This window comes from Oncorhynchus mykiss, chromosome 23 (assembly GCF_057628025.1).
Source record: "Oncorhynchus mykiss isolate SJ-2025 chromosome 23, ASM5762802v1, whole genome shotgun sequence".
Lineage (NCBI taxonomy): Eukaryota > Metazoa > Chordata > Actinopteri > Salmoniformes > Salmonidae > Oncorhynchus > Oncorhynchus mykiss.
The window spans coordinates 51,393,247-51,409,447 of NC_143044.1; the positions used below are offsets into that span (position 1 = coordinate 51,393,247).

Genomic DNA, 16,201 nt, shown 5'->3' on the forward strand with positions numbered 1-16,201 from the left:
AATACCAACACTCTCTGCAAGTGATAGATTCACATTCTGTATCATTGTAACAATGTTGCCGGGGAAGAAGGCTGGCGTTTTATGTGTCCCCAACCGATTGTGTTTTTTTGTTTGTTTATTTGCGTTGTTTGTAACTTATTTTTTTTACTTATTTTGTACATAATGTTGCCGCTACTGTCTCTTACGACCGAAAAATAACTTCTGGACATCAGGACCGTGATTACTCACCACGGACTGGCAGAATCTATTTTTTCCTTTAACGACGTGAATGATATACTGCTTCTCGGGAACAGGCCCAGATCCCTGTGATTTGCGTGAAGAAAAGGCAGAGAAAAAGGGGCCAGAGGGCGGGCTGCCTACTGAAATTTCGTAGGCAATCGAAATAAACCTCCACTTCCTTCCATTCTGCTAGCAAACGTGAAATCTTTGGAGAATAAAATAGATGACCTACGCGGAAGATTAAACTACCAAAGGGACATTCAAAACTGTAATATCTTATGCTTCACGGAGCCGTGGCTGAAAGACGACACTATCAACATACAGTTGGCTGGTTATAAATAACAGCTGATATCTAAGGAAGTCTCGAGCTATTGCTCGCCTGAGGTAGAGTATCTCATGATAAGCTGTAGACCACACTATCTACTTAGAGAGTTTTCATGTGTATTTTTTGTAGCTGTTTACATACTATGCCACCACAGACTGAGGCTGGCACTAAGACAGCATTGAATGAGCTGTATTACGCCATAAGCAAACAAGAAAACGCTCACCCAGAGCTCCTAATAGCCGATGACTTTAACGCAGGGAAACTTGAATCCGTTAAAAAAAATGTAGATCAGCATGTTAAATGTACAACCAGAAGGAAAACAACTCTGGACCACCTTCACTCCACACACAGAGACGCATACAAATCTCGCCCTCCATTTGGTAAATCTGACCATAATTCTATCCATCTGATTCCTGCAAACAAGCTAAAATTAAAGCAGGAAGCACCAGTGACTAGATCAATAAAAAAGTGGTCAGATGAAGCAGATGCTAACCTACAGGACTGTTTTTGTAGCACAGACTGGAATATGTTCTGGGATTCCTCTGAGGAAATTGAGGAGAACACCACATCAGTCATTGGCTTCATCAATAAGTGCATCGACGACGACGTCCCCCACAGTGACCGTACGTACATACCCCAACCAGAAGCCATGGATTACAGGCAACATCCGCACTGAGCTAAAGTCTAGAGCTGCCACTTTCAAGGAGCGGGACTCTAACCTGGAAGCTCATAAGAAATCCCGCTATGCCCTCCGACGAACCATCAAACAAGCAAAGCATCAATACAGGACAAAGATCGAATCGTACTACACCGGCTCTGATGCTCGTCGGATGTGGCAGGGCTTGCAAACCATTACAGATTACAAAGTGAAGCACAGCTGAGAGTTGCCCAGTGACACGAGCCTACCAGACAAGCTAAACTACTTCTTTGCTCGCTTCGAGGCAAATAACACTGAAACATGCATGAGAGCACCAGCTGTTCTGGAAGACTGTGTGATCACGCTCTCTGCAGCCGATGTGTGTAAGACCTTTAAACAGGTCAACATTCACAAGGCCGTGGGGCCAGACAGATTACCAGGATGTGTACTGTGAGCATGCACTGACCAACTGGCAAGTGTCTTCACTGACATTTTCAACCTCTCCCTGTCCGAGTCTGTAATACCAACATGTTTTAAGCAGACCACCATAGTCCCCGGGCCCAAGAACACTAAGGTAACCTGCCTAAATGACTACCGACCCGTAGCACTCACATCTGTAGCCATGAAGTGCTTTGAAAGGCTGGTCATGGCTCATATCAACACCATTATCCCAGAAATCCTAAACCCACTCCAATTTGCATACCGCCCAAACAGATCCACAGATGATGCAATCTCTATTGCACTCCACACTGTCCTTTCCCACCTGGACAAAAGGAACACCTATGTGAGAATGCTATTCATTGACTACAGCTCAGCGTTCAACACCATAGTGCCCTCAAAGCTCATCAATAAGCTAAGGACCCTGGGACTAAGCACCTCCCTCTGCAACTGGATCCTGGACTTCCTGACGGGCTGGCCCCAGGTGGGAAGGATAGGTAACGACACAGCCGCCACGCTGATCCTCAACACAGGGGCCCCTCAGGGGTGGGTGCTCATCCCCTCCTGCACTCCCTGTTCACTCATGACTGCACGGCCAGGCACGGCTCCAACACCATCATTAAGTTTGCCGATGACACAACAGTGGTAGGCCTGATCACCGACAACGATGAGACAGCCTATAGGGAGGAGGTCAGAGACCTGGCCGTGTGGTGCCAGGACAACAACCTCTCCCTCAACGTGATCAAGACAAAGGAGATGATTGTGGACTACAGGAAAAAGAGGACCGAGCACGCCCCCATTCACATTGATGGGGCTGCAGTGGAGAAGGTTGAGAGCTTCAAGTTCCTTGTTGTCCACATCACCAACAAACTAACATGGTCCAAGCACACCAAGACAGTCGTGAAGAGGGCACGACAAAACCTATTCCCCCTCAGGAGACTGAAAAGATTTGGCATGGGTTCTCAGATGCTCAAAAGGTTCTACAGCTCCACCATCGAGAGCATCACTGCCTGGTATGGCAACTGCTCGGCCTCCGACTGCAAGGCACTTCAGAGGTTAGTGCGAACGGCCCAGTACATTACTTGGGCCAAGCTTCCTGCCATCCAGGACCTCTATACCAGGCCCTAATAATTGTCAAAGACTCTGGCCACCCTGTTCATGGACTGTTCTCTCTGCTACCGCACGGCAAGCGGTACCGGAGCACCAAGTCTAGGTCCAAGAGGGTTCTAAAACAGCTTCTACCCCCAAGCCATTAGACTTCTGAAAACCTAATCAAATGGCTACCCAGACTACTTGCACTGGCCCCCCCTCCCCCTCTTTTACACTGCTGCTACTCTGTGTTGTTATCATCTATACATAGTCAATTTAATAACTCTACCCACATGTACATATTACCTCAACTAACCGGTGTCCCCGCACATTGACTCTGTACCAGTACCCCCCTGAATATATTCTATTCTATATTCTATATGCTATTGTTTTTTTTACTGATGCTCTTTAATTACTTGTTCCTTTATTTCTTATTTTTATCCAATTTTTTTTTAACTGCATCGTTGGTTAAATAAGCATTTCACTGTAACGTCTACACCTGTTGTATTCGGCGCATGTGACTAATAACATTTTAATATTTGATACCAATATTATATATATACCAATATACCAACACTCTCTAGACAATTCAAGAGCTTGTGACTATAAGGTTCTATCTGCAAAAATATGATTCTGAAATAATTGGCTTTAAAATTCCAAACCCTCATTGGTTTGAATGGTGTCAGCAATTTGTATATTTTATTATTTTGAATTTAACAACATGAATTGGGCTATTTAGACTACTATATAGGTAGAAAACATTGAACAGAACAACGAAATGTCCATAACTCAGACAGAACCTTACAGGCCCAAGCTCTCAAATTGAAATTCTGTATCAGAAAACATAAAACGGTAGAATAGGTGATACAGTAGCTCATTAGTTAGTTAGGATATGTACTAAACCGAGGCTTGCATACCACTCTGCCATTCAATATCACAACACAGTGGCAGAACAATAAAATACCTTCACCCAGCATCAACTATTAGTTTACTTGGGACTCTTTTACTTCCTGAAGAACTAAGGCAACAATATCCAATTTAGATTCCCCCCCCGATTTAGAAATCCTGAAATCCTTAAAAGAGTGAGGAGAAAACAAAGGGACCCCCTGAAGGATAAATTGGGTCGACAACAAGTTAGGATTCAGACGTAACAGCTGTACCTTCAAACAACCGCAATACTTCACTCTGGATAAACATTTTAATTTCCTCCATGGAATTGGCATCATTCTGTGTGAGAGAGAGAGAGAGAGAGAGAGAGAGAGAGAGCGAGAGAGAGAGAGAGAGAGAGAGAAAGAGTGAGAGAGAGAGAGATAGAGAGAGAGAGAAAGAGAGTGAAATAGAGAGAGAGAGAGAGAGAGAGAGAGAGAGAGAGAGAGAGAGAGAGAGAGAGAGAGAGAAAGAGAGTGAAATAGAGAGAGCGAGAGAGACAGAGAGAGAGAGAGAGTGAGAGAGAGAGAGAGAGAGAGAGAGAGAGAGATATACAGACAGACAGGCATAAGAGAGAGAAACAGAATAACACAAACTTAACCAAAACGTCTTTAACAGATTAAGAAAATGTAATTAGTGAGACAGCAGTAGTTCATGTTTTATTCAGCGTGTTATAAAATTGCAGTGTCTTCAGAGATAAAGAGATGCAATGCTTCATGGCATAATAATCAACTCCTCTCTCCCTGTTTCCCTGTTTCCCTGCCATCTATCTCAGGCTCAAAGTAAGATTGCTGTTTGCTCAGAATGTTTGTGTGGAGAGAGCCTTGAATTGTAGAGGAGAACATTGGCAACAGAATGGAATGGAAATCCTAGCTGTAGAAATGCTTTTTCATATTCTTCTGACTGCCCAAGGAAACGACTGAGAAATGCATTATAATACTGTATTTCTGGTGGACTCCAGATTGTGGTACGGATAAAGGAATGAGATTCATGAGTGTGAGGCTCCACTAAACACCCAGTAGTATGAACAACTAGAATAAAACCCAGGGAGAAAAAAAGGGACTTGTGTGTTTGAAACACCTTTGCAATCAGAGCTTAAACCTCATATACTGTTACAATGAACTGTGATCATCTGTGGACCACTTTCTAAAAGGTTCTTCGTATTGTCTGTGTCTTGATAGGTAGAGGAGAGGATAAAACCAAACCCGAGGAACTTTATAAAGGTGTTAAAGTAACAATATTCAGGGCCATTTTCAAACATCGATATTGATCACTCAAATATTATCGTGTTCTATTGCGACTGGTTTAAAAACAGGGTACTTGTGTTTTGGCAGTGCTGAATACCACGGGATGAGTTGCCAATGTACTTTTGTGTTTAATAGGGTCACTGTTCTGTTCTATGAGAGAAAGATATAGGAGGGTAACCCTTTAGTACTTGTTTTCTTGGCATTCAGAAGTCTTTCACCTCTGTTGTGTTATGTAACCCTCTACATGCTGCGTGTAGAATAGCTGTGACACACAGAGGTGTTTTTCCATCCTATCCAGCTCTCTCCTCACTCCCACGCTCTTTCCTTCTCTCTCTCCTCTCTCCCACACTCTCTCCTTCTCTCTCTCCTCACTCCCACACTCTCTCCTTCTCTCTCTCCTCACTCCCACACTCTCTCCTCTCTCTCCTCACTCCCACGCTCTCTCCTTCTCTCTCTCCTCACTCCCACGCTCTCTCCATCTCTCTCTTTCTCTCTATTCCTCTCTCCTTTCCTCGCTCTCTCTCCTTTCCTCATTCTCTCTCCTTTCCTCCCTCTCTCTTCTTTCCTCCCTCTCCCTCCTTTCCTCCCTCTCTCTTCTTTCCTCTCTCTCTCTCATTTCCTCCATCTCTCTCCTTTCCTACATCTCTCTCATGTCTTCCATCTCTCTCCTTTCTTCCATCTCTCTCATTTCTTCCATCTCTCTCTTTCCCTCTCTCCTTCACTCTCTCTCTTTCCCTCTCTCTAGCCCTCTCTCCTTCCCTCTCTCTCTTTCCCTCTCTTTCCCTCTCTCTCTTTCCCTCATTCTCTCTCCTTTCCTCCCTCTCTCTTCTTTCCTCCCTCTCCCTCCTTTCCTCACTCTCTCTTCTTTCCTCTCCCTCTCTCATTTCCTCCATCTCTCTCCTTTCTTCCATCTCTCTCCTTTCTTCCATCTCTCTCCTTTCTTCCATCTCTCTCATTTCTTCCATCTCTCTCTTTCCCTCTCTCCTTCACTCTCTCTCTTTCCCTCTCTCCTTCCCTCTCTCTCTTTCCCTCTCTCCTTCCCTCTCTCTCTTTCCCTCTCTCCTTCCCTCTCTCTCTAGCTGTCTCTCCTTCTCTCGCTCCCTCTAGCCCTCTCTCCTTCTCTCGCTCTCTCTAGCCCTCTCTCCTTCCCTCTCTGCGCTCCTCTCTCTCTAGTCCTCTCTCCTTCTCCCTCTCTCCGCCCCTCTCTCTCTAGCCCTTCTCTCCTTCCCTCTCTCCCGACCCCCCTGTGGGTTGAGCTGATCAGGAGTGGGAGGTGAGGAGCAGAAACAACCTAGCTGGCTTCATTATGCCTATCTGTTATCTGCTGTGTCATATGTTGCTCCACACAGCTTCACACAACTCTATGCTACTGCAGTACTGCATTCATTTACAGAGAAAGAGAGATATACGCTAATTACTTAGACCACTAAAGAAAGGAGGACGTTTAGATTCTATAATTATGTGTGACTGAGGATAGTCTTTGATTTTATGGGCGGGTATAGACAAACACACACAAAAATGTGGAGCATGAATTTCTATGGGTTTATGGTTGAACTATGAGTGTTGGGAGATCTCTGTTGGGAGATCTCTATGAGTGTTGGGAGATCTCTGTTGGGAGATCTTTATGAGTGTTGGGAGATCTCTGTTGGGAGATCTCTATGAGTGTTTGGAGATCTCTGTTGGGAGATCTCTATGAGTGTTGGGAGATCTCTGTTGGGAGATCTTTATGAGTGTTGGGAGATCTCTGTTGGGAGATCTCTATGAGTGTTGGGAGATCTCTGTTGGGAGATCTCTATGAGTGTCGGGAGATCTCTGTAAAACATACCTTAAAGGGGATAAGACATTCACAACACCTTTATAAAACAGGTCATGACACCTTTATGACAGGATCATTCACAACACCTTTAAAAAACAGGTAATGACACCTTTATGAGTGTTACAGGATCATTCACAACAAACCTGATAACACATTTATTCAACATCATTCAAGATGGGAGTTTGGCGGAGGTGGAGTTTGGTGATGGAGATATAACAACGTACCAGAGGGCTTGGTGATGCTATGGGACCTGGGGGACCAGGGTCCCCTCGGTGGCCTTGGGGCCCGATAGGTCCCACTATTCCTGGGTCTCCTGTCCTTCCCCTCTCTCCTTGGACTCCCCTCGCTCCAGGTATCCCTGGGTCCCCCTGCAGTAGGAGAATCAGTAAAGAACAATCAAATCAAATTTGTATTGGTCATGTACACATGTTTAGCAGATGTTATCGAAGGGTGTAGTGAAATGCTTGTGTTCCTAGTTCCAACAGTGCAGTAATACCTGACAGTATAAAACAATACATATATATTTCAATATACCAATCTGTATAATGGTTAAATCTAGCTGGCTGGTGAGCTCCCGCCATGTGGTTTACAGCACACCCTCCGGTTTCCCATTCAGATCTACAATCACTTTATTTAACTAGGCCATCATTGTAAATAAGAAAATATTCTTAATTGACTTGCCTGGTTAAATAAAAGGGTGACGGGGTTGTTGTCAGTCCCACTCCAGACTGTACCGGAGGCATTCTGATAGAGCATTGGCATAAGGCCATTCTGGCTTTGGTCTGATACTGTCGCTACCAACGCCTCAGCATTACTCAATCAGTCCTCATCCAGCCATTACCCTGATTGAGCCCACTCAGATACACATCCCCAGGGTCTGTGGCCAATTCTGTCACCATGTATCTTAGCTCTCCTACAAACCGCCATTACTAGCATTTGGGAACAGATTACACTGTAGAAGACTGTGACAGGGCTTTATAAACAGATTACACTGTAGAAGACTGTGACAGGGCTTTATAAACAGATTACACTGTAGAAGACTGTGACAGGGCTTTATAAACAGATTACACTGTAGAAGACTGTGACAGGGCTTTATAAACAGATTACACTGTAGAAGACTGTGACAGGGCTTTATAAACAGATTACACTGTAGAAGACTGTGACAGGGCTTTATAAACAGATTACACTGTAGAAGACTGTGACAGGGCTTTAGAAACAGATTACACTGTAGAAGACTGTGACAGGGCTTTATAAACAGATTACACTGTAGAAGACTGTGACAGGGCTTTATGAACAGATTACACTGTAGAAGACTGTGACAGGGCTTTAGAAACAGATTACACTGTAGAAGACTGTGACAGGGCTTTATAAACAGATTACACTGTAGAAGACTGTGACAGGGCTTTATAAACAGATTACACTGTTGAAGACTGTGACAGGATTTTAGAAACAGATTACACTGTTGAAGACTGTGACAGGGCTTTAGAAACAGATTACACTGTAGAAGACTGTGACGGGGCTTTATAAACAGATTACACTGTAGAAGACTGTGACAGGGCTTTAGAAACAGATTACACTGTAGAAGACTGTGACAGGGCTTTAGAAACAGATTACACTGTAGAAAACTGTGACGGGGCTTTATAAACAGATTACACTGTAGAAGACTGTGACAGGGCTTTATAAACAGATTACACTGTAGAAGACTGTGACAGGGCTTTATAAACAGATTACACTGTAGAAGACTGTGACATGGCTTTATAAACAGATTACACTGTAGAAGACTGTGACAGGGCTTTATAAACAGATTACACTGTAGAAGACTGTGACAGGGCTTTATAAACATATTACACTGTAGAAGACTGTGACGGGGCTTTATAAACATATTACACTGTAGAAGACTGTGACAGGGCTTTATAAACAGATTACACTGTAGAAGACTGTGACAGGGCTTTATAAACAGATTACACTGTAGAAGACTGTGACAGGGCTTTATAACAGATTACACTGTAGAAGACTGTGACAGGGCTTTATAACAGATTACACTGTAGAAGACTGTGACAGGGCTTTATAAACAGATTACACTGTAGAAGACTGTGACAGGGCTTTATAAACAGATTACACTGTAGAAGATTGTGACGGGACTTTATAACAGATTACACTGTAGAAGACTGTGACAGGGTTTTAGAAACAGATTACACTGTAGAAGACTGTGACAGGGCTTTAGAAACAGATTACACTGTAGAAGACTGTGACAGGGCTTTAGAAACAGATTACACTGTAGAAGACTGTGACAGGGCTTTAGAAACAGATTACACTGTAGAAGACTGTGACAGGGCTTTAGAAACATATTACACTGTAGAAGACTGTGACAGGGCTTTAGAAACAGATTACACTGTAGAAGACTGTGACAGGGCTTTAGAAACAGATTACACTGTAGAAGACTGTGACAGGGTTTTATAAATAGGGGTTTCAGAAATACAATGGTGGCATACAAAATGCATTGAATTTCAGAAGCCTTTATCAAATACTTAGGCACCTCAGGGGGAAAAACATGTGTTTCTATGCATCATTGCCTTTTGGTTGGGTTAGGTTCTGTGTGATATTTTTCCATCACAAACAATGAGTTGTGTTTATGGAAAACAGCGTCAGAGAAACAAAATAAAGGTGCTTACCCGTTCTCCCTTGGATCCTCTGTCTCCTAGTCTACCTGTGGCTCCCTGTAAGAAGATAAAACAGATCACAGTATGAACACATGACAGAGGACTGCAGGTTCTGTCTGAAATACTCTGCTGATTGCAGAGAGACAGAGAAGTCCCTCCAGACCAGAGAGAAGAGCAAAGAGCACTGCTAAATAATTGGATATTTGGAATGAAGATGACCCCAAGGCTAGTCTTCTCTCTCTTTACCCACTCCTCTCTTTGTCCTCTCCATTCCTCCCCACTCTCTAAATCTGACATTCCTCCTCTCCTCTCCTCTCCTCTCCTCTCCTCTCCTCTCCTCTCCTCTCCTCTCCTCTCCTCTCCTCTCCTCTCCTCTCCTCTCCTCTCCTCTTCAACTCTCCCCTCCTTTCCTAGCACTCAAAAGCACACTGCTTTTGTTCAGACACCCACTGAGGCCAATGTGGGTCTAATCTGTTGCTCTGTAATCACCCCCATCAACATCAACCAATCCTCCACACTCAGGGTCATTTAATGATTGCTTATAATTTTAAATTTCCCAACCCACGCTTGTGTCTTAGCTTATTCACATTCAAAAAAGGTTTATTGTTGCAATAACTAGACTGCCAGGTCCCGTTATAATCTTAACACTTGGTGGCAGCAGTGAAGTGATTGACAGGATGTCTTTCATTCCAAATCCTCAATCAAAAAACAACCTTTTTAAATGATTCTGGGATGACTGTTGTTCCTGTGTCTGAGGATGTATGGAGTTCTCCAAGGACTGTGTTTCACCTTCCACATTGTCTGTCACAGCTTCCCTGCATCACATAGCCCCACTTCCCTCTGTGGACTGTATGCCTCCTCCCTCCCTCCCTCCCTCCCTCCCTCCCTCCCTCCCTCCCTCCCTCCCTCCTACTACTCTGCCTGCCTGCCTGCCTGCCCGCCCCCTCCCTCCCTCCCTCCCTCCCTCCCTCCCTCCCTCCCTCCTACTACTCTGCCTGCCTGCCTGCCCCCTCCCTCCCTCCCTCCCTCCCTCCCTCCCTCCTACTCTGCCTGCCTGCCTGCCTGCCTGCCTGCCTGCTCCCTCCCTCCCTCCCTCCCTCCCTCCCTGCCTCCCTCCTACTCTGCCTGCCTTCCTGCCTGCCTGCCTGCCTGCTCCCTCCCTCCCTCCCTCCCTCCCTGCCTCCCTCCTACTCTGCCTGCCTGCCTCCCTGCCTGCCTTCTCCCTCCCTCCCTAGCTGGGAGAGAAACACCTGTCGTTAGCTCTATGTGCAACACTGCTCTCAGAACTACACTCCTCCATTCTCCTCTCTTGCTTTCCAGGTCTCCCTCGCTCCCTCCATCTCACTGACTGTATAACCTCTGGGAACATCTTTGTATCCATTTACTGCGAGGATTACTGTCTCCATGCAAAATGCAATCTGACACGATCATGTGGTTTTAAAAGCAACGGGCAGCAGAGAAGTCTGTTCTCCTCCTCCTCGCCTACATTCATCTGCAGCCCTCTCTCTATTTTTTATTTCTGCTATGTTATTCCCCAACGCCTGATGGGAGGCTTACATCTATCATCGTGCCCACTGAATTCGACTTCCATCTTCGCTCTCTGGGCCTGGCATTAAACCTCAAAGCCAGATCATTGCAGTACAGTGAGAGGAGTTTTTAGGGAACGTTTAGAATAGGAGCACATTCACCTGCTAGATGGCACTGTTGCCCCACCAAATGATTGAGAACAAGAGATACACCATCTAACAACAAGGCATTAAAATCTCTCTCCCTCCCCCTCTCCCCCTCTCCCTCTCTCCATCTCCCCCTCTCTCCCTCTCCCTCTCTCCCTCTCCCCCTCTCCCCCTCTCTCCCGCTCCAAGATGTTGTTGATGGAAGTGGGTGAAATAATAAGAAGTTGGCCCTTCCTTCCGCTCACTGTTGAGATCTCTGTGATGTAGACTGACAGATGTACCAATGTACCGACCAGTTACTGTTGAGATCTCTGTGATGTAGACTGACAGATGTACCAATGTACCGACCAGTTACTGTTGAGATCTCTGTGATGTAGACTGACAGATGTACCAATGTACCGACCAGTTACTGTTGAGATCTCTGTGATGTAGACTGACAGATGTACCAATGTACCGACCAGTCACTGTTGAGATCTCTGTGATGTAGACTGACAGATGTACCAATGTACCGACCAGTTACTGTTGAGATCTCTGTGATGTAGACTGACAGATGTACCAATGTACCGACCAGTCACTGTTGAGATCTCTGTGATGTAGACTGACAGATGTACCAATGTACCGACCAGTCACTGTTGAGATCTCTGTGATGTAGACTGACAGATGTACAAATGTACCGACCAGTTACTGTTGAGATCTCTGTAATAAAGACTGACAGATGTACCAATGTACCGACCAGTTACTGTTGAGATCTCTGTGATGTAGACTGACAGATGTACCAATGTACCGACCAGTCACTGTTGAGATCTCTGTGATGTAGACTGACAGATGTACCAATGTACCGACCAGTCACTGTTGAGATCTCTGTGATGTAGACTGACAGATGTACCAATGTACCGACCAGTTACTGTTGAGATCTCTGTGATGTAGACTGACGGATGTACCAATGTACCGACCAGTTACTGTTGAGATCTCTGTGATGTAGACTGACAGATGTACCAATGTACCGGCCAGTTACTATTGAGATCTCTGTAATAAAGACTGACAGATGTACCAATGTACCGACCAGTTACTGTTGAGATCTCTGTAATAAAGACTGACAGATGTACCAATGTACCGACCAGTTACTGTTGAAATCTCTGTGATGTAGACTGACAGATGTACCAATGTACCGACCAGTTACTGTTGAGATCTCTGTAATAAAGACTGACAGATGTACCAATGTACCGACCAGTCACTGTTGAGATCTCTGTGATGTAGACTGACAGATGTACCAATGTACCGACCAGTTACTGTTGAGATCTCTGTGATGTAGACTGACAGATGTACCAATGTACCGACCAGTTACTGTTGAGATCTCTGTAATAAAGACTGACAGATGTACCAATGTACCGACCAGTCACTGTTGAGATCTCTGTGATGTAGACTGACAGATGTACCAATGTACCGACCAGTTACTGTTGAGATCTCTGTGATAAAGACTGACAGATGTACCAATGTACCGACCAGTTACTGTATCTGTTGTTGGTATTTATGGTTCAGCTAATTAGAATGGAGTTGATGGTGAATCATACTGTTATAGTTCAGCTAATTAGAATGGCGTTGATGGTGAATCATACTGTTATAGTTCAGCTAATTAGAATGGAGTTGATGGTGAATCATACTGTTATAGTTCAGCTAATTAGAATGGAGTTGATGGTGAATCATACTGTTATAGTTCAGCTAATTAGAATGGAGTTGATGGTGAATCATACTGTTATAGTTCAGCTAATTAGAATGGAGTTGATGGTGAATCATACTGTTATAGTTCAGCTAATTAGTTGTACAAAACACAACTAGTGATGTCATATGACAGAGAACAAAACACAACTAGTCATGTTATATGACAGAGTATACAACACAACTAGTCATGTTATATGACAGAGTATACAACACAACTAGTCATGTTATATGACAGAGTATACAACACAACTAGTCATGTTATATGACAGAGTATAAAACACAACTAGTCATGTTATATGACAGAGAATAAAACACAACTAGTCATGTTATATGACAGAGTATACAACACAACTAGTCATGTTATATGACAGAGTATAAAACACAACTAGTCATGTTATATGACAGAGTATAAAACACAACTAGACATGTTATATGACAGAGTATAAAACACAACTAGTGATGTTATATGACAGAGTATAAAACACAACTAGACATGTTATATGACAGAGTATAAAACACAACTAGTGATGTTATATGACAGAGTATAAAACACAACTAGTGATGTTATATGACAGAGTATAAAACACAACTAGTGATGTTATATGACAGAGTATAAAACACAACTAGTGATGTTATATGACAGAGTACAAAACACAACTAGTGATATTTCCAGTAGAGATCACAGTGGCAGTTGTTTTATTTTTTACTCGCTAAGTTTTATCCAAACACTTATCTGGATATGAAAATAGATCATTCTTCCCTTTATTACGAACAGTTATCTATGACTGCGTCCCAGCATTAACTGTCTAGTTAGTATACAAAGACTAAAAGTCAACACAGCCCAACATATGTAGGATACCTTTGAGTTGTTATCGTTCAATGGTCTAATATGCAAATAGAAGTGTTTTAATGCACCTGTTGTGATGCCGTAGCTCAAGGGCTAGATAACAGCACTACTGTCAAGGATGCTGCTGGTACGTCTTTTTGTTGAGGGACATATTGTGTATGTATGTGTGTGTGTGTGTGTGTGTGTGTGTGTGTGTGTGTGTGTGTATGTGTATGTATGTATGTATGTATGTATGTATGTATGTATGTATGTATGTATGTGTGTATGTATGTATGTATGTATGTATGTATGTATGTGTGTATGTATGTATGTATGTGTGTATGTATGTATGTATGTATGTACAGTGCCTTGCGAAAGTATTCGGCCCCCTTGAACTTTGCGACCTTTTGCCACATTTCAGGCTTCAAACATAAAGATATAAAATGTATTTTTTTGTGAAGAATCAACAACAAGTGGGACACAATCATGAAGTGGAACGACATTTATTGGATATTTCAAACTTTTTTAACAAATCAAAAACTGAAAAATTGGGCGTGCAAAATTATTCAGCCCCTTTACTTTCAGTGCAGCAAACTCTCTCCAGAAGTTCAGTGATAAATACAATCCACCTGTGTGTAATCAAGTCTCCGTATAAATGCACCTGCACTGTGATAGTCTCAGAGGTCCGTTAAAAGCGCAGAGAGCATCATGAAGAACAAGGAACACACCAGGCAGGTCCGAGATACTGTTGTGAAGAAGTTTAAAGCCGGATTTGGATACAAAAAGATTTCCCAAGCTTTAAACATCCCAAGGAGCACTGTGCAAGCGATAATATTGAAATGGAAGGAGTATCAGACCACTGAAAATCTACCAAGACCTGGCCGTCCCTCTAAACTTTCAGCTCATACAAGGAGAAGACTGATCAGAGATGCAGCCAAGAGGCCCATGATCACTCTGGATGAACTGCAGAGATCTACAGCTGAGGTGGGAGACTCTGTCCATAGGACAACAATCAGTCGTGTATTGCACAAATCTGGCCTTTATGGAAGAGTGGCAAGAAGAAAGCCATTTCTTAAAGATATCCATAAAAAGTGTCGTTTAAAATTTGCCACAAGCCACCTGGGAGACACACCAAACATGTGGAAGAAGGTGCTCTGGTCAGATGAAACCAAAATTGAACTTTTTGGCAACAATGCAAAACGTTATGTTTGGCGTAAAAGCAACACAGCTGAACACACCATCCCCACTGTCAAACATGGTGGTGGCAGCATCATGGTTTGGGCCTGCTTTTCTTCAGCAGGGACAGGGAAGATGGTTAAAATTGATGGGAAGATGGATGGAGCCACATACAGGACCATTCTGGAAGAAAACCTGATGGAGTCTGCAAAAGACCTGAGACTGGGACGGAGATTTGTCTTCCAACAAGACAATGATCCAAAACATAAAGCAAAATCTACAATGGAATGGTTCAAAAATAAACATATCCAGGTGTTAGAATGGCCAAGTCAAAGTCCAGACCTGAATCCAATCGAGAATCTGTGGAAAGAACTGAAAACTGCTGTTCACAAATGCTCTCCATCCAACCTCACTGAGCTCGAGCTGTTTTGCAAGGAGGAATGGGAAAAATATCAGTCTCTCAATGTGCAAAACTGATAGAGACATACCCCAAGCGACTTACAGCTGTAATCGCAGCAAAAGGTGGCGCTACAAAGTATTAACTTAAGGGGGCTGAATAATTTTGCACGCCCAATTTTTCAGTTTTTGATTTGTTAAAAAAGTTTGAAATATCCAATAAATGTCGTTCCACTTCATGATTGTGTCCTACTTGTTGTTGATTCTTCACAAAAATATATAGTTTTATATATTTATGTTTGAAGCCTGAAATGTGGCAAAAGGTCGCAAAGTTCAAGGGGGCCGAATACTATCGCAAGGCACTGTATGTATGTATGTATGTATGTGTGTATGTATGTATGTATGTATGTATGTATGTATGTCTAAGTTATTCTCTCTCACCTCGTACCCAGGAAGTCCATCTTTCCCGGGCCTCCCCTGCTCAAGGAACGACCAGAACACAAAGAAGGTAAACAAAGACATTTTATATCAACTCCAACAATCCAACGTTCCATCCGGTCGGCCCTGGTGCATTCTGGGTATGCGTCACAAATGGCACCCTATTCCCTATATACTGCAATACAGTCATGTACTATATAGGGAATAGGGCTCTGGTCAAAGTAGTGTACTATATAGGGAATAGGGCTCTGGTCAAAGTAGTGTACTATATAGGGAATAGGGCTCTGGTCAAAGTAGTGTACTATATAGGGAATAGGGCTCTGGTCAAAGTAGTGTACTATATAGGGAATAGGGCTCTGGTCAAAGTAGTGTACTATATAGGGAATAGGGCTCTGGTCAAAGTAGTGCACTATATAGGGAATAGGGCTCTGGTCAAAGTAGTGTACTATATAGGGAATAGGGCTCTGGTCAAAGTAGTGTACTATATAGGGAATAGGGCTCTGGTCAAAGTAGTGTACTATATAGGGAATAGGGCTCTGGTCAAAGTAGTGTACTATATAGGGAATATGGCTCTGGTCAAAGTAGTGTACTATATAGGGAATAAGGCTCTGGTCA

At 43.4% G+C, this 16,201-nt stretch overlaps 1 protein-coding gene across 8 annotated transcripts in view; it reads right to left on the bottom strand.

Annotated features, from left to right (window-relative positions):
• Positions 1-16,201, bottom strand: part of LOC110515674 (uncharacterized) — a 252,866-nt gene that overhangs the window by 26,323 nt on the left and 210,342 nt on the right. For all 8 annotated transcript variants that reach the window (XM_090217615.1, XM_090217612.1, XM_090217614.1 and 5 more), the window contains 4 exons: positions 15,590-15,625; positions 9,371-9,415; positions 6,923-7,066; positions 3,869-3,935 (listed from right to left, as the gene is read on the bottom strand). In XM_090217615.1, the coding sequence (XP_090073741.1) occupies positions 3,869-3,935; positions 6,923-7,066; positions 9,371-9,415; positions 15,590-15,625 (292 nt within the window). The remainder of the gene's footprint in view (positions 1-3,868; positions 3,936-6,922; positions 7,067-9,370; positions 9,416-15,589; positions 15,626-16,201) is intronic.